Consider the following 18,544-nt stretch of genomic DNA (forward strand, 5'->3'; position numbering starts at 1 on the left):
ATGCATCATGCATGTTGCATTTTTTTAATTATTAATATATATACTATCTATTATTGGATGACCCGTAAGTCTTGGTGTATAATTTTATTTACAAAAATATTCCAATATTTAAAATGTTCACATTCTTTAAGACATAGCTTTAAGATCAACTAGCATGCTCAGGAAAACAACTACGAAGCATGTAATACGGCTCCGTAGATAATGAAAATTTTGAATAACGTAAATAATGGGTTGGAAATTTAGCCCAATCAAATTAAAAAAAAATATATTCTATTTAAATTATTTAATAAAAAAATTTTATTTAATAATTTAAAAATTTTAATTATTTATTATACTTTAATTTATTAAAGCATTAGCTTCTCCTTCTAACTCTTGTCATGTTGTTTGGTTGCCAATTAGTTCTATCATCGTCATTGAAATCCTACTCACCACCGCTGATTTGTCAACAAAACCCTCATCGACGTCGCTTTCCTCTAGATCGGAAACGAACGGTGCCGTTGGACTTCTTCTCATCGTCGCTGTTTGGCTTGCCATACACCGTTACTGGTGTCGCTCACCCCTAGTAAAAATAACCATCCGCTTAAGGATAAAAATAATCATCTGCATACCTTGTGATTGAACATCCAGCATATTTTAATTGTATATAACTAAACTCAATCCAATCAAATAACCATTCACATAAGAATTAAAATAACCATCTGCATATTTACTAAAATGACCATCCTGAACTGGCCAATGAAATAATTTTACTGAAAGGCCGTGGTGAAAACGATGCAACGACTAACACTGCTGTTGCTCCTTCAACGGTTCAATAACTACCAGCGGCGGTCACCAGTGAGGATGAAGGTTCTTCTCTAGCGATTCAAGTGAAAACCACGCAACCACTAATTCAAGTGGTCATTGATGTAGAAAACTACTCAATGACTAACACTGCTGGTCTGCTCCTGCTCCTTCAACCGATGAAGATGAAGGATTGGACGAAGAAGAAGAAATGATTAAGAGAGTAAAACTGTACAACCTTTGCTGACCTCGTAGGAGGAGAACGAAGAGTGGCGTAAAAACAGCAGCAACAGTGGATAGGCGGTGGGTGAGAGGCGCGTTGGGCTGAGCGTCGGAAGGGGAGGCGCGTCCGGTTGACTGGTGGAGGTGGAGGAGTGTCGAACTGAACGACGGAGGAGGACCGGGATGAACGACGGTGTGAGTAGAGGAGCGGAAGTGGGTTGAAATGAAATGAGAATGTGATGTAACGGTATATTAAGAGGAGGTTATGTTGTCTAACCCTAATAATTAAAATTTAAAAAGTTGGTTATTCTAATAAATTGGAAATTTAATTTTAATAATTAATTTAAATTTTCTTTTTTAAACTGTTGTTAAACGTTGTTTAACATTTACATTGTTTAGGTATATTTTCTCTAATAATAATAATTACTTTGATGCATAATAATATATAGTGTATGATAATGGAGCTGATGACTCAATGGACAACCAATTAGTACATCATGTTGAGCCAAATAAAAGGTAAACAAGTAACAACTAACAAGTATGCATTAAAATAAAAGACACAACTCATGATAGTGTAGCTATCACAATTACTAATAATGTGACAACTGCTAGATGAATCATGGTCTCACACTGCATCGATCTGGTGGTCATCATGAGGCCATCAATTTCTTTTGTTGAATGGCCGAATAGTCCGCTTAGGTAATCATATCATAATTTGATACCAAACTATAGATATATTTTTATTTGAATAATAATAGAGAATCAGATTTTAATTAGTTAATATTATCAAATTTTATTGTAATAATTTTTATTTTTTGGAGAATTTAAAATTTAAAATATATGATAAAAAATTAACTGATATTGATTGGAAAAAACCAACTTATTAATTGAACTCTTTCTATTTTCTATGGTTGTGGACTTGGAATTCTTAATATTTGAACACGTAAAAATTGAATATTTATGTACATCCAACTCAATTAAGTTATAGCGTTTAATAAGAATTTAGATGAATATCACATCAATAGTCAAAACCTGATAAATACATAAATATTGGTGCGGAAAAGAAAAATTTAGGTATGTAAAAATGATTCGTCGCATATTATGTTGCGCTAGTTAAATTTTTTACTCTATGCTCTAGAGTGTGTCACCAATTTATTTATCAACATTTCAGGCTTTACAGCCAACAATTGCCATTCCATCCAAGAAATATGATTATATATATGAACACCTGGCAGGTGGTCCTAACTCCTATTTATGTTACAAACTTTACAGTAACATTGTAAATCTTCAACTTATTATCTATGAACTAAGAGCAGCTTTATTTAGAGTCAAATGGTAAGACAGGATTAAATATTTACAACAGGTACTTTCTGTTTGATTCCTCATTTATTGGTATACTTCTTTTTTAAAAGAACAATCAACTAATTACTAATAGAAAAAAGAGGGAGGGGGGTTGGAATTCCGTTGGAACTTAAAAGACAAGTGAAAATTAACATATCTAATTAGAAAGTGTCATTTTATCTAATCATGAGCTACAAAATATTGATTTCGCTTTAAAATATTAGTTTCGACTACGGTTGTCCGTGGACCGAGTTGAATGGATTGAAGATTTTCCAACGCAACCCATTCATTTAATTAGTGGGTTGGGTTGTGTGGGTATTACAATCTCTTAACCCTAACTAACCCAACCCAAAAAATATTTAATTTATATAGTTAATAAAAGCATCTATTAACTAAAGAAAAATCAATATAATTAAATATTTATCAGCTAAATTAATATGATAATGATATCATAAGTCTAAATATATATAAATTTTTAAAAATTTCATAAGGGGAAAAAGGGAGAAAGAACTAAAATCAACACCTTCAAATTAATTAACAAATTAGAATTACAACACATTTACTGGTCTAAGAATAAATATTAAATACCCTTCACTAATTTTAAAGGCCCCCATAGCCATAGGGTTACCCTGTGTTCCCAGAAAAATACTAAAAGCAACAGTCGCTCTCCCTTCTCGAGCGAGGAAGGTAACTGGAACCGCCATTTTGCAGCAGTGTAGGGTAGTATCTGGAATGCCTCAGTAAAATGTACACATACCAAAACCATTATCCCATGAGACCATTAAAGAAAACACCATATCAAGTTTTCTATTGAAGCTTATTCCACATAATAATATTATAATTAGATAATATATGAACATAATTCGAATGGCCTACGCTGGTGAATTATAAACACTGGAAGGAACTTGGAGTAGTTTGAACTAGATATTCAATGAGACTATAGACAGAAGCAATAGAGGCTAATGAAACAACATTCAATGCTAATGAGGAAAAACCTTTTTCTTCCATTGGTATAATTAATTAGCCTGCTAAACGTATTTCATCGTTTTCCTATCTGGTGCTTCGGCTAGTGCTTAGAGGGGCAGAACTCTGAGTTGAGAGTTGCACATCAGATAGTGAGACAGTTCCACCTTGTGAAAAGATTAAACTGACAGAGGTAGTGGGACTATTTCCAGAAGAAGGCATTCTGGTTGAAAAGGAGGATTCCATTTTGGACCCCGACATCAATTCAGGCCGAAGCTCTGAGGATGTTAAGGAAGGAGCCAGGGTAGACAGCAAAGACCCAACGGGGTATGGAGTTACTGGTGCATCAGTCAGGGAAGATGTTGATGGACTATATCTCACAGGCCCGAAAGGATGGTCAAATTTGCATGTGGAGCCAAACTTGCAATGCCCGTTTTGCAAATAAAATGCACAAGGTTGAACCCCCTGTTTTCTAGAAAAGGAATTGATTAAGAAAAACTTCCAACGAAAGGGCATCAATTATAATGCTGCACTGCATTATCATGCAGAAACAAGTAACTCAAATTATTAAAACATCTGCAACAGGATTAAAAGGAACAGGCAGAATTAGATATGCTTTTTACTAGTAATCTCAAACTATGTAAGACTACCTAAGTGAGAACAAATCCAATGCACTTAAGAGGTATCAATAAGAACTATTAAGTAACCTTCTTTTGAGAGAGAGAGAGAGAGAGAGTATTATTGATTTGAATGGTTTATGGTTATAATGAGAAAGGAAACAAGTATGAAGCAAAAACAGCATGTCCTCTAAAGAACTCGTCATACTAATACTGTCTAATACAGTAATCAACAAAGGATTCACTTATGTCAACAATCAAAAATTAAAACAAAGGAATAAATGAACAAAAAGAAGTCCTACATCAAAAGATGATACCTACCTATATAGTTATCAGAAAACCAAAAATAGCAGAATTATATTAACTCATTCAATCAGATTCCTATCCCTGAACACCAGTAATACTACAGCTAAAAAGATATCTTGAGAAGCCAATATAAGCAGGGAATTACAAAAATGATAGCATCTTCTTTATTCATCATTGATAGCACTATGACAGTTACTTTTGATTCCTATCACTATCAAGTTTGACCTTGTGCAACTGACATCAGGGTTATGACTTAAATGCCACACATGGGTACTCGATACCCTCAGAGACTTCTTATTCCGAATCCTATTAATATAAGTTTCTTCTCAGAATAATCAATAAGTCCCGGTGTCATAGCCTAAGTTGGAATATTTATCAGCTCGACATACAAGTACATAAAGATGTTTCAAAAAGTCATTTGCAAACATGGGTTCATTGCGCAGATATGCATAACACAACAAAAAACTGTGGTCTGACACAAGTAAATGGTCAAAACAGGAATTCAGCATACGTCAATGCTGTCCAGAATCAGAGAAGTGGTTTTTTAACATGACAATATCAGCTGATATAGCGAGAGAAGGAAAACACACATCTTTAATTAACATCTTCGCTTTATCGAATAGCTAAAAATATAGGGGGTCATGCGTTTTGCATACAGACACTAGATGTCAATGTAGCTTTGCCCCAGGCATGTATTTTATTTGTCTCAAACAAACTGCCAAGATACATGCCCCAAGTAAAAATAAAAAGTAAATACTTCATAAAGTTCTCCAAGCCATATGCATGTTTCACCCTCTTATATGGGAAACTATAGTTCAAAAAGGAGAAGAAATAAATCCCTTAAATTTCATGATCAGCGTACAATACATAGATTCAATTATGTCGCGAAATATCCTGAAGAAAAATCAACAAATGTTGAAGGAAGCAAAACATCAGAGAACCACAATAAGTACAAATCCGCATGTTTAATGCAATATAATTGAGCCAAGATCTACAGAATTTATATCTAATCAGATGACTCAGAAAACACTTGGCTCCAAGTCTTCAGTTCATTCCAGGCAAAAGAGTAGATTAAGCAAATAAGTCATTGAGGCCTACAACTGTGAAATTGCCACAGGTGCCAAAAAAAAAGGTAGCTAAGATATGAACAACTAATTTTAAATTTAAATAAAAAAAACAAATAGAACATCATAAGCTATAACTTGAAAATACATTATTACCATATAACATGAGATGGACAAATTTGAGGCGATAAATTAAACAAAATAGTCAAATCAAATGAGTAACTGTACTTACCGGACGAAGAGGAAGACCAATGGGGCTGAGGAGTGGTCGTGTCACACCCCTATCCCGTGGATGATCATATCGACAAGCCGATCCAAATTTACAGTCCCCTGTTTTAAGATAGTATTGGCATTCAGGTTGGCCAGGACGTTCAGGAAAAACTTCCTCCTTCTGACCACTGCCTGAGGGGCCAATAGAAGAGGGCAGTGGAGTATATGGCCTAGCAAAAGCTGATGTTGATGAAGACAATTGGGTCACTCCATATAGAGAAGTAGCCCCAACAGCAGGTTGAGCACCAGGAGATAACACAGGACTAACAGGTGCCTGCTCCAATTTAATGGCACCACCATTAAGTAACTACTCAAGAAAAGTCAAAATAAATAACTTTCTAACACAGAGTATTTTTATCTCACCGAATAAGGACTCCATCCAGGAAATGGAACAACTCCTGGAGAAAGAAGTACAGGACCATAAGCCCCTTGAACGTACGAACCAGCCAACATAGGAGGCCTAGCCACTCTCAAGCTTGTGGATGCTCCCCCGTATTGGTCAGGCAGAGGAACCGTAGGAGATTGCACCTGTTGATAAAATTGAGGTGCAGAAGCCGGCAATGATGTGCCAGCAGCAGGATGATGGAATTTACAAGTCACACCAAATTTGCACTGCCCCGTTTTCAAATAATAGGAGCATTCTTTCTCACCCTATTGTGGAAATAAAAGTGACAGGTATGGTTTAGCCATTGCATAATTTGCTATCAGTTAAATGAAAGAAAAGAAAAGGGATAAGACTCAAACCGGCCGTAATGGGTATCCATAAATATTTAGCGGTGCTTGGCTCAAAGATCCACCTCCATGTTTTGGATGGTGAAATTTACAGGATGCACCAAATTTACATGTTCCAGTTTTTAGATAATACTGCTCACCAGAAGAGACACATAATCAACATAACAAGCGGATGATTATTACAAAGATAATAATGTAAGGATCCCATCAGAGGCTGGGACAACAGAAATGTAAAAACAAGAAAGTTCAGGTCTTCATGATTCACATTGCAAGTAAAATGAAAAAAAATATATATACCTGACATGGAGGTTCCCCTGCTCTTTCCGGGTACTCCCCTGTTGCTCTTACAGCCGCAGCAACCTGAGCAGTAACTGATTTAATACATATTTATACACTTGTGCAACCATATGATTCTTACTAAGATTAGACGAAATTAAATATTAGTTATCTAGATTGATCTTGTGGTACTTATGCAACAGGAAACAAATTTGCTCCACCTGAACTGCATTCAGTCCGCATTGAATAATTCCAAATCCAAACATCATTCCTACTCTAAAAATCACAACTAACATTTAAAATTACAAAAAGGAGAAAAATAGTTCATTAAAAAAAAAGGGAACCTACCACAAAAGAAAATAGAATCACAATGTTAAGTTAATAACAGCACATTAACCCTTTAGCACACAATCCTAAGTCCCAAACTCAGCTATAACTTAAAAAGAAAAAGAAAGCACTATGGAGAACCACAGAACTAATGCAGATAGGAGTGCGACACTTCAATCCAACCTAATGCAGACATCATTTAGATTCACAATGAAGATGTTACCGCAGCACGGTCACGAGGGTGATTGTAACGGCACCTTGCACCATATCCGCAGTACCCAGTTCGCATGTAATACACGCAATTCGGAGCACTGGGTCGCTCCGGGTACGATTCGCTGCTAGCCAGAGTCAACTGCCACATTGATTCTGCATCCAAACCACAAAATCAGCCATATCCCCCAAACCCTAACTCCCACATTAACAAAACCCTAACAAAACCGACAAAAAGGAGTAAAAATTCGACCCGAAGCGAAACCAAGAGTTGAAAAGGGGAAAACCTTCGAGGCCAGTATCGGGGCCCGGCGAGCGCCATTCGGGCTGATTCCCCGGGTTCGACCCGTTCCTCCCCGGGTTGCGACCGTAAAGCTCCATGGAAGCCAGGTTTTGTTTCTTTCTGCTTTTTGTTTTTTAGGGAGAAGCTTATGTACAAGTTTAGAGTGTAACAAGTGAGAGTCTGAGAGAGATAGGGACGTGTGTTATTGCTGTGTGCTTTACAGAGAACGGGGATCGTGGAGGGTTCTAGAATGTTCTGGAAGGAAGAGGGAAGGAAGAAGATCGGATACGTCCGCTCTCTTAGCCGCTGGGGTTTGCGTCGCGAATCCGAAAAAGAAAGAGAGAGAGACTGAGATGGACAGAGATGGGTTTTGTTTCTCTCTAAGACTGTAACGGAGCGTGTGTTTCGTGTGCTTTCTCTTTCTCTCTCTCTAGGACTGTACGGTCTGGTGTAGGCTTTTTTCCAGCTCCATTTTTTCCTTTTTTTTCTTTTTTCTTTTTTCTTTTTTCTTTTTTTTTTTTTTTTGGGTGCGTACCCGCCAAATGGCGCACCTGGAAAATGATAATATTCGGGGGAATAGTTTAGTTTAAACTTAAGGGGCTGAGGAGGTGTAACCGACACTACTAGTCTGTGGTGAAATGACGCGAATATCCCTGCGGGGTAATAATGATGGGCGATGGCAACGGAATGGGGTTTTGATTTGGTTGGTGTGGGGTGAGCTGTGACAAAAGTGGGCTTTGATATTTCGGTTCGAAAATGGGGGATGAATTTGTCATTTCAACTTTACCCTAGCCTCCTACTTTTTGCTGGTCCGTTTAAATTGTACCACCTCATTCCGAGCTGTCCTTTTATTTTCTCCTTTTTTCTTTAATTTATATTATATTTATACAGGAGAAGATTCTTATTATACTTTGATGGATATTTAGAGCATAAGATAGGTGAATCATGGGGTTATAAAGACTTTATAATAAAACGGTATGGGTTAAGAATTTCTTGAGAAGTTCATAAAAAGGAAGTAGGTGTTGAAAACAATTTTCACATATAGTCAGTTATAAAATATGGAGTAGTGTGGATCTTTTTTGTTGTTGATGGTAATATAAGAGATAATATTATTAGAGATAAAATTTATTTTACTTTGATTTTTTTTTTCGGTTAACACTTTGATTTTTTTTTTTGTGTTTAATTCTTCTTATCGCTTTATTTTATTGTGTTGAGCTCGTTTGTTTAAAAAAAAAATATTTAGACTAGGTGAATCATGTGAAGACTTTAAGACTGGATGGGCTAAGTTACCAAAGAAAAAAACAGTATGGGCTAAGAACTTTTTTAGAAGTTCATAAATTGTAACTTCAGCTGGTGTCAAGTAATTTGAATATGTAAAAAAAGGAAAAGTATTTGCAAATAGGGTTTCAGTTTCAACCGTTTTAAATTTCAGTTTGTTAAAAGATTACAACATACATTGTAATTCTACGTTCAATTCTTATTCTTGTTTTGTAATTTTAGTTATCAGCCCATAGGTCAAAAAAGGGGAAGAAAAGAAAGTTACATTGTTATATACTTATATCCCTTGCAATCGTGTAAAGCCAAATCTTGTCGCCTAAGAACATACTTGACAAATGACAGCTGAAATTCTCAACTTATGCAGTTCTTCTGCTAACTAAACCAGCGAAGAATGTTCAATTGTTCATGGAAATATGATATTTTATATCGGCAGTTCAATTTAAGCACACATGGATTCAACTCTATAATAATTTTAAAACTAATAAGTGATTCACATATTCATAATGACCAAAAAAGCATTTCATATAATTCTACTAATGTTATTGAGCAAGTCCTTTGATTCAAAGACCATGTTACCATAAAACATTAAACAAACCTCCATAATCATGCACCAACCCCCCTACAAGAAGCCAATTTCTTAATAAATCCATCAAAGTTATTTTTCATCATTCAAGTAAGGAGAGGAAATAAAAATTGTTAAGTGTAATTCTTATATTTATTAATGAAAAATAGTTATTTTTTCACATTAATTTACCTTGTGTATTTGACTGGTTAGAAACTAGAAAATAAAAAAAATTAAGTGTTTAAACACTCATAAATTAAAATAAAAATTTTATATATAATAAAAATTATAAATTTAATAGTGATTTTTATTTTATCATTTTTGTTATGTAGGTAACCTAAAATAGGTAGATTGGGCTTGAATGATTGGCCCAAACGTTAGAGGAAGGTGGTCTCCGACTTATTCGCGTTCGGGAGCCACCGTCCGAGTTGTGTGTTTGAAGGAATGGGGGGTGATACCTGCAATAACACTCCGATGCCTAAGTCAGCAAGGAGTTAAGCAGGTTTAGAGTATTGGAACTTAGGTTTATCTGAGTGTGTCAATGTATTTATAGGTGATGATCCAATAACCACCGTTGGAGTAGTTCCACTTCTGAAGGTGGATAACCGTCTCTTTATTTTAGAGTTGTTGAGATATCTCTTCTAGAAGTGGATGAGAGATTTTAGGGGGCAGTTACTTATTTGTATAAGCGTTATCTGCCAGCTCATGTCGAACCCGTCCTCTTTGCGGAGGAGCCTATGTCGAACCCGACCTCCTTTGAAGAGGTCGGATAGGTGGTAAAGGCCAACCTTTGGATTGGGCATTTTTAGCTTACTTGGGCATGTGCCATAATATTGGGCCAGGAGATGAACAGTGCCCCTACTCGAGTCCAATCTCTTAGTCATGAGTTGGATTCAAGTATTTGATTAAACTCGGGTTTATTTAAATTGGAAAACGACGTGATTTTAGTTTAAAACCGACGTGATTTTGAATTCCTCAACCGTTGCGTCTAATCAAACGTCGTGTCTGTTTGGGATTCTGTATTTACACGTGGGGGCAGTTATATTGGTAACGGCGTGTTTCTTTAATGACCGCGTCGTTTTACTGTTATGCCCCTGGTCTGTTATAAATACTTTTTCCTCTTCTTTTTTTGTTTCCTTTCATCTCCTCTTTGAAGTTTTCTCCCTACTATCTTACTTCTTTGCTCAAAAACTTTCTTTGGCCTTTCGTTCGCGGGTGCATTGCCGTTTTCTTTCGCCGTGACTGCTTCTCTTTTGATCCTACAAAGAAGGTTGGTTCTTCTTCATCTTCCTCTGTCATTTGTGTAGTTCTTTCTTTATTCCTACTTGGTGCGCTTGTGTGTTTGAGGAAAATTTCATGCCCTTACCGCTCCTTTATTTGCTATGCGAGACTTTAGGATTTTTGCATGTTCAGTAGAAATCGTTTCTGTTGCCGCCTGGTGATTCTTTTTCTTATTTGCTTTCGGAAGAAACTGTCTTGTCTTTGGGAGCCCTGTTTTTGATGATTTTATTTTTCTTTGTAGGTTTTATTGATTTTATATACACTCCCTTATTGCTGAAAAAATGTCTTCTCGTATCCCTGAGACCCTCTTGAGATGGGTAGATGATTCTGTACTTAATGAGAAACCTTTAGTGGATACTAACTTCATAACCGAGCTTCGTACCCATCATAGGATTTGTAGTCTTGAGGTTGACGAGCCCAAGTATGAATTAGTGGCCTCGGATCCTGAGGACCGGGTTTGCTGTGGGAGGGTTGCTGATTCTGATTCTCATTTTTTTTTCATGTACGACTGCCTTTTCACCCGTTTGGGGGGTTCCTTTCCCTTTTCTGATTTTGAAATGGACGTTTTATCCCACCGCCGAGTTGTCCGTACCCAGCTTCATCCCAATTCTTGGGGTTTAATGAGGATCTACCAACTTGTCAGCCAAGAGCTTGACTTTCCGACTTTCTTAAAAATCTTTTTCTATCTCTTCCACCTTACTCGACTTTTTAGTAAGCAAGACACACATCAATGGGTGTCTTTTCGGGCTATTCAAGGTCGAAAAATTTTTTCCATCTTTGATGAGTCATTTCATGACTTCAAAAACTTTTTCTTCAAGGTCCAAGCTGTAGAGGGCCATCATCCCTTTTTCTTAAATGAGAATAACGAGCCCCGATTTTTTCTGTACTGGTCGGAGGCCTCCCCCGTAGATAAATATGGCCTAGATGACTTGGATGAGGTGGAGGAGGCCGTTATTGAGTTTTTCCGAAAGGTATGGGGGAGAGCTCCAAATCTGAATACTAAGAAATTCCTCATTGGTCCTTCGAGTTTCGTCCATACCGAGCTAGGTAGCTTTTTTGGTTTATTTTGTCGCCATTTGTGGTATCTTCAGACTAGCATTTATCTGGCTTGTAGATTAATTATTTTTTTTATCTTCCTTCCAGAAATGGTGAAGAGTGGATCGAGTGCTGCTTATCAAAAGGTGCAAGAGGCGAAGAGGAAGGCTCGTGCCTAAGCTGATGCTGCGAATGTCGGAGCTTCTGGCACTCCTCCTCTCGCCATATCCTGGTAAACCCTATTAATACTTCTTCTCTTCCTCCTCCTGCTCCTGCCCCACCCGTTCAGCCCTCCGCCGAGCCTGAAAAGAAGAAGCGGAAGACCTCGGAGACTGGTTCTTCCACTGCTGGGGAGGCCAACTTCGATGGTCCAAAGTTTGCAAGGAATTAAGCAGGTTTAAAGTATTGGAATTTAGGTTTACCTGAGTGTGTCAGTGTATTTATAGGTGATGATTCAATAACCATCGTTGGAGTAGTTCCACTTCTGAAGGTGGATAACCGTCTCTTTATCTTAGGGTTGTTGATATATATTTTCTATAAGTGGATGAGAGATTTTAGGGGGCAGTTACTTATTTGCATAAGCGTTATCTGCCAGCTTATATCGAACCCGTCCTCTTTGGGGAGGAGCTTATGTCGAATCCGACCTCCTTTAAAGAGGTTGGGTAGGTAGTAAAGGCCAACCTTTAAATTGAACCTTTTTAACTTACTTAGACCTGTGCTATAATATTAGGCCAAGACATGAACAATTCTATTATTTCATCTTTTTAAAACTTTTTTTATGTTTTTTTATTGTATCTTTTTAGTTTGGCATATCAATAATTAATTTATTACAAATTTAAATTTAATTTAAAAATTTATTATTAGCCAATAAATTGTTGCATAATACAAGACTCCCGAAACATGCTTTAACGGACTAAATGAGTTGGTATCGACGAAACAGTCCAACTTGAGAGAAAGAGCAAAATCCAAACCAAACAAGAAAAAGAAAGAGCGAAACCACAGAGGCACAGAATATTTGGCCCAATATATGTGTATGCAAGCCCAACTTGAGCCCATTAATCACCAAAGTGAGCATTACCACAAAATCCAAACAGCAGAGCTCTCTCCATTTCTCTCTCTCATTTATCCGATACACCACCGCTCTTGTTGGCGCGCTTTGCAGTTAAGCAATGAGCAGCTTAATGGCGAGCTTCACAGCTCGCATCTCTGCTTACACCAACCACCTTTTCCCCATACGACGTCGTCCCCTTCATAACAGACGCCTCACTCTTTTTCCCAACACCACCACACTCAGACCTCACACACTAAGAATCACCTGCATGGCGGTCAGTAACTTCACTAATTAATTAATTAATTAATTAATTAAATAAATTTTTCATCTAATTTTAGCATTAGTTCAGCTCAATCCAATGGTGTGTTTCTGTAATTTTATATATTTGCGTTGAATTATAGGAACCTTATCTCATAACGAAGCTGGAATCTGCTGAGAAGACCTGGCAAGAATTATCGGTATCAAACTTGTTTTTCTTTTTTGTTTCTATGAAATTTTGTTGCAACCAGTTATCTAAATCGATTTATTATTATTGTTATTAAAAGTTTGGTTGGTGTTTTAGGTTAAGCTTGCTGACCCTGACGTTGTGTCTAATCCGAGTGAGTACCAAAAATTGGCACAATCAGTGGCAGAGCTTGATGAGGTACTTTCATTTGTAATGTGCACTTCACCTGATACTTCTCTTGACACTGTATTAAGGTGAAAATGTAATTTTAATATTTCTAAATTTCAATGCAGGTTGTGTCCACGTATAGGAGGTTTAAAGAGTGTGAAAAGGCTCTGGAAGAAACGAAAGGTTTGATTAGGTTTCACTGCTTGAGTGCTTGTTCATCCTTCTTAGTGACTTTTAGACAATTGAAGTGTGTTTGATTTTGGTTTATTTTTTATTTTTTTTTCAATCTGTTATGGATGTTAGCTTTGGCAAAGGATGATGAAAATGAGGAGGATATGGTTGAAATGATATCTTCAGAAATAGACTCTTTGTCAAGGCAAATCGCAGAGCTTGAGGATAAGCTCAAGGTTTCTCATTTACTCTGTATCAAGTATCGCTAGTTCAATTTATGTCATGTCATGCCATTGCTTATCTTTTAAAGTCCAACATTGATGATGAAGTCTATTCATATGCTAGTTGGGAAAATTAACTTCTTTTTAATATTTCAAATTCACTAATTCAAAATGTACAATCTGCTGAAATTCCAAAACCGTGAGGAGGAATTGTAATTATTTTTTATGTACTCTTTATCATCGCTGACCATCATGAGGTTTTATTCCTCTTATTTCAAAACCATGCCCCGGAATTACTTTCTTTCTCTTTTTCGTCCTGAATGCCTATTATGTTGTTGGTTATTGTGGGTTTTCAAAGTACTTCCCTCCGTTTTCTCATTTCTCCTGGTTTTTAGAAACTTACTAGTATCTTTGACAATGGTAGGTTTTATTGCTTCCCAGTGATCCTCTTGATGCAAGAAACATAATGCTTGAAGGTACACCATCTTTTTCTTTATGATATGAGATAGGGCCAAATGATCTTATATTTTTGTTTATGGCTTAGTTGAATGTTTCATCACTAAGACTTTGGTAGAGACTAGAGAGCATACTGACTTCTAAAATTTAAATATTTGTGATGATTTGATAAAGCTTATATTGCAATGTAATCTACGGGTAAGTGGATTGAATGATTGCACTTGGCTTGTGCAACTTCTTTCTTTTCTGTTCCTTCTAGTTGTCATTCTCAACTCTGAAGATTATTGTCATTGTCATTACTTTTGCAGTACGAGCAGGTACTGGTGGTGATGAGGCTGGAATATGGGCTGGTGATCTTGTAGGTACATGCTTTTATTTGTCCTTTCTAGTCCAGGGACTCAAAATAGGGCAGGCCTTTCATCAATGCCCCACATCGAATGCCCCACATCGAAAAGAAATCCTAAAAGTGACATTATGTCATATTGGATGAAACATGCTTAAAGAGCGTGGATGCGCATACACACAAAGATAATCCTATTATTGGATCATTTTCTGAATTGTTTAACTTTGACAAAAAATTATTTCTTTAATTTCTCTGTAATTGACCTTTTGATTGGTCTAGTTTAAATGTTTATTAAATGAACTGTTATTATGAAGTTGAATTCAATGTAATCTGATGCTGTTTTCATGTTAAATCAGGTTCGGATGTATGAAAAATACAGTGAGCTGAATTCTTGGAAGTATTCTGTTATCTCAAGCTCTCCGGTATACCTCATTAAAACTCTGCATAAACTAGTTTCTAATTGATTCTTATTTGTATAATTGTTAATTTTGCCATCTTTTTAGGCAGAGAAAGGAGGGTACAAAACTTATGTGATGGAGATAAAAGGAAAACGTGTCTACAGTAAATTAAAATATGAATCTGGTGTCCATCGAGTTCAACGTGTTCCTCTAACAGAGACACAGGGTCGTGTACATACTTCTACTGCAACAGTGGCAATCATGCCAGAGGTAGAGTACATATTTCAGCCTTTTAGCTAAAAGTGTATTCACAACTCTTTGACTTCTAGGTCTGAAAGCTTTATTTTGTGTCTTTGCATTTGGACAGTTGTTAGTTTCATATCACTGCTTTTGTATGCCTGTCCATATTCTGAATAATTGAAGTAGGTAGCTAGCTTAGGCCTATAGGGATTCAAAGTAGTTCTAGATTTAATATTTTCTCAATTTTAATATTTTCTCAATTTTTTGTTGCCTAACCATGTGGAGGTTAGGTTCAAAGCTGATGCTTTATTAAACTATGTCTTTTTCTAAATTCGTTTAATTTAATGCTTGGAGGTTGTATTCTACTAAATATTTATCCAACTAGAATATTCCTTCCTTTAATCTAAATATATAAATCTGAAATCTTTGTCTAGGCTGATGAAGTTGAAGTAGTAATCGACCCAAAAGATATTGAACTTACTACAGCACGTTCTGGGGGTGCTGGAGGTATAGAAATTTAATTTAAATAATCAATATTTACATTTCCTGGATCAAGAGGTTTCATACCCTCTATCATTTCTCTTGCATGCAGGCCAGAATGTTAACAAGGTTGAAACAGCCATTGATCTTTTTCACAAACCAACGGGAATCCGTATCTTTTGTACTGAAGAAAGGACTCAACTTCAGAACAAGAATCGCGCTTTTCAATTGCTCCGTGCAAAACTGTAAGCATTAGAATTGTCTCTTGTCAACCTTTTCTTCTCATGCTGTCATAAATCTTCGCAAGAGAGATATCTCAATTCCTTTCTTGAGTTTAGTGGTAGATGAGGAACTAAAATGTTGTGAAACCAAAACTGACCAAATTCTAGCAGCACATTATTAGTTGTTTCTGAGTGTTCTCTTTAACTTGCATTCAAAATGGCACGACAATCTTTTTACAGATACGAGATGAAGGTAAGGGAGCAGCAAGAGTCAATTCGAAATCAAAGGAAATCACAGGTATTCTTGGCATTTGATCCATCATGATTTGCTTCAGACATAATTTATTTCGTGTACTTGCTATATGGGAGAGCTGAGAGCCAATGGATATTGAATTAAATCTTTTTTTTTTTTGTAATATCTCGATCTCCAGGTTGGTACAGGTGCACGTGCAGAAAAAATTCGGACATATAATTTCAAGGTACATGATACAGAAATCTCAATATTTTTCTGTTGTCACTCACTCATACTTCTATGTATTTATTTTCCCCAATCTCCAACCAAAATTTGAAGTGTTTCTGTAAATTATATGCATTATAAATTTCCCTCTATAAGATGCTAGGTGAGAAAAACTGATGCTGTTTAGTTAGAAAGAAAAGTAGAAGAAATATGGCGTTATAATTTATCTTTTAAGATCTCTCATAATAACAATTCTTCAAGGGAAATGGACTTGATTAAGTGATCTAGAATTATGTTGTTCAAGTCAAAATAATCGTACAATGGTTTGAGGTAAAAACGCTGCAACACTTTTAGTGTCTCGTTTTGTATTGTTGAAATGATGGTACTTACAGGCAGTTTATGACTTTAATTTTGTTTTTCTTCTAATTAGGACAACAGGGTTACTGACCACAGATTGAAGATGAACTTTGAGCTCACCTCCTTTCTTAATGGTAACATAGAAGATGCTGTTCAGGTATGCTATCTAGCACACCTCTCCTGCCATGAACTCTGTTCTTTTGGTGTATTTACCAGTGTGCTTAGGATTTCAAAAGGAATATAGTTGGGTGTTGATTGCTGATAAAAGGCTAGGCTTCTCTAACTGAAAAATTATCATTAACCGAAAAGAAAGAAAACTAATTTCCTACATTATACCATAAAGCTGGGACCTAAACCTGCAGAGTTGCACTCTGCTTGGGCTTTTGAAAGAAAGAAAACACAATTAACCCACCGCAAAATGGCACGCACTAGATGACACTGATCAAAAGTTGCATCAATTGTACTTGAAGAAGAATGCACTATATATACTGACTACGCCTTTAGTATAAGTAAATGAACGAAAATGTTTGATCAAAACTTGGTTCCGCATCATCGAGAATCTTTCTTCTTGCAGTCTTGTGTTACAACGGAGCAGAAGGAGCTCTTGGAAGAACTTGCTGAATCTGTAGGTGCTCCTGCTGGCTGATGTAAAAGCACATTTCACCATGTAATTTTGAATTTTTTACTGAACTATCCATTTCGCAAATGGAAGAAGTGTCATATTTGTTCTCGTTAATGTCCCATTATGTTCCAAGTTTGAGGCATGGTTTGATTACAAATCTGTACATGGGCACTTCTTATACATTTAACATTCCGCTAAGTAGTTGAATGGTATTTTATGTATGTAAAGTGATGCAATTAACAGTTTTGCTGCAATGCCAATGTATCATGTATGTGCTATTGAACTGAGTTCAGTTACCACTTATCAATGACGTTTTATAAAATTTTATAATTCAAAAGACACAAATCTACAAAATTTTATAAAACGTCAATGATATTTTCTTTTAAATTAATTTATAAAATTTTTTAGATTTGTGTCTTTTGAAAAGTAAAAAAAAATATAGTAGAGTAAAACTTACTTGAAACCAAATAATATAGTGTAACACACATCTTTGATCAATATTAAAAAAAATTAATCTAATTATGTACATAAAATCCTAAAAAATACAGTTCTATTTTTCTTAATTAAGTTAGCTTTAAAATACCAATAATATTTTTTCATGTGCTGCTTTTAATCTACAATTCTAGAAAAAAATTGATTTAAAATGTTATAATGTTATTATATTTGGCACAACACTTTATTTTTGTATGATAAATACAAGTACATTTTTATACAAAGTATTTAAAGTATATAAAAATGTACTCCTATTATAAAAATAATATTTAAAAAGTCATTAATTTTTATATGTTATTAAAATTTAATAAATACAAGTACATTTTTATATGTTATTTTTAATTCAATGTATTAATAGGAGTTAAAATTAATTTATATTTAATAATTTTATACTAAAGTTAATTTACTATAATCTTATTTTATACTTCTTTTAGTATATATTTTTTATATTATATAGTATTTTTTCTAGTATCTTACTGTACAATGTGTAATTAGCCATTTGATTCGAAATGTGAGTAATTCAAATCAATTTGATTCGAACTACCCTAGGCCACGTGCTCCAAGTAATTCGAGTTAATATAACTCGAACTATGCATGCAAAATTCGATACAATTTGATTCGAACTACGTTCGAATATTGCTTGGGAGTAATTCGATGTGATTCAATTCGAATTACGTGTAAATATAATTTGAATTTTATTGATTCGAATTATATAAAAGTCATATTTGGTGGAATGGTGTATCAGAATTCATTTTGGCTGAATTGCGTAAATAGTTTCCTCCCATGGTTTAATAACGTTTTTTACCCTTTTTTTTATGTACCTTTTTAACTGATTTATATTATATGAACAAAATTAAAAATTTTATATGTTACGG

The 18,544-nt window shown here is 35.5% G+C and overlaps 2 protein-coding genes across 4 annotated transcripts; one reads left to right on the forward strand and one right to left on the reverse strand.

The window, feature by feature from the left end:
• Window positions 1–2,850: 2,850 nt before the first annotated feature.
• Window positions 2,851–8,133, reverse strand: LOC112756367 (zinc finger CCCH domain-containing protein 32). 3 transcript variants are annotated; one of them, XM_025804935.3, is made up of 7 exons: window positions 7,396–8,133; window positions 7,122–7,264; window positions 6,593–6,655; window positions 6,308–6,427; window positions 5,927–6,214; window positions 5,526–5,837; window positions 2,851–3,771 (listed from the first exon to the last, which is right to left on the reverse strand). In XM_025804935.3, the coding sequence occupies exons 1-7, from the start codon at window positions 7,487–7,489 to the stop codon at window positions 3,394–3,396; spliced, it is 1,398 nt and encodes a 465-aa protein (XP_025660720.1). In that variant the 5' UTR covers window positions 7,490–8,133; the 3' UTR covers window positions 2,851–3,393. The 3 variants fall into 3 exon arrangements, with proteins under 3 accessions (XP_025660720.1, XP_025660721.1, XP_025660725.1); XM_025804936.3 differs by having other exon boundaries at window positions 2,851–3,778; window positions 7,396–7,985; XM_025804940.3 differs by having other exon boundaries at window positions 3,147–5,329; window positions 7,396–7,957.
• Window positions 8,134–12,604: 4,471 nt separating this feature from the next.
• Window positions 12,605–17,455, forward strand: LOC112758274 (peptide chain release factor APG3, chloroplastic). The gene is made up of 15 exons (XM_025806895.3): window positions 12,605–12,872; window positions 13,000–13,056; window positions 13,161–13,241; window positions 13,337–13,394; window positions 13,515–13,618; window positions 14,028–14,079; window positions 14,368–14,417; window positions 14,759–14,824; window positions 14,906–15,070; window positions 15,475–15,547; window positions 15,633–15,765; window positions 15,982–16,039; window positions 16,173–16,220; window positions 16,629–16,712; window positions 17,130–17,455. The coding sequence occupies exons 1-15, from the start codon at window positions 12,717–12,719 to the stop codon at window positions 17,199–17,201; spliced, it is 1,257 nt and encodes a 418-aa protein (XP_025662680.1). The 5' UTR covers window positions 12,605–12,716; the 3' UTR covers window positions 17,202–17,455.
• The last annotated feature ends 1,089 nt before the right edge of the window (window positions 17,456–18,544 follow it).

The sequence above is a fragment of the Arachis hypogaea genome, chromosome 16 (assembly GCF_003086295.3).
Source record: "Arachis hypogaea cultivar Tifrunner chromosome 16, arahy.Tifrunner.gnm2.J5K5, whole genome shotgun sequence".
Taxonomy (NCBI): domain Eukaryota; kingdom Viridiplantae; phylum Streptophyta; class Magnoliopsida; order Fabales; family Fabaceae; genus Arachis; species Arachis hypogaea.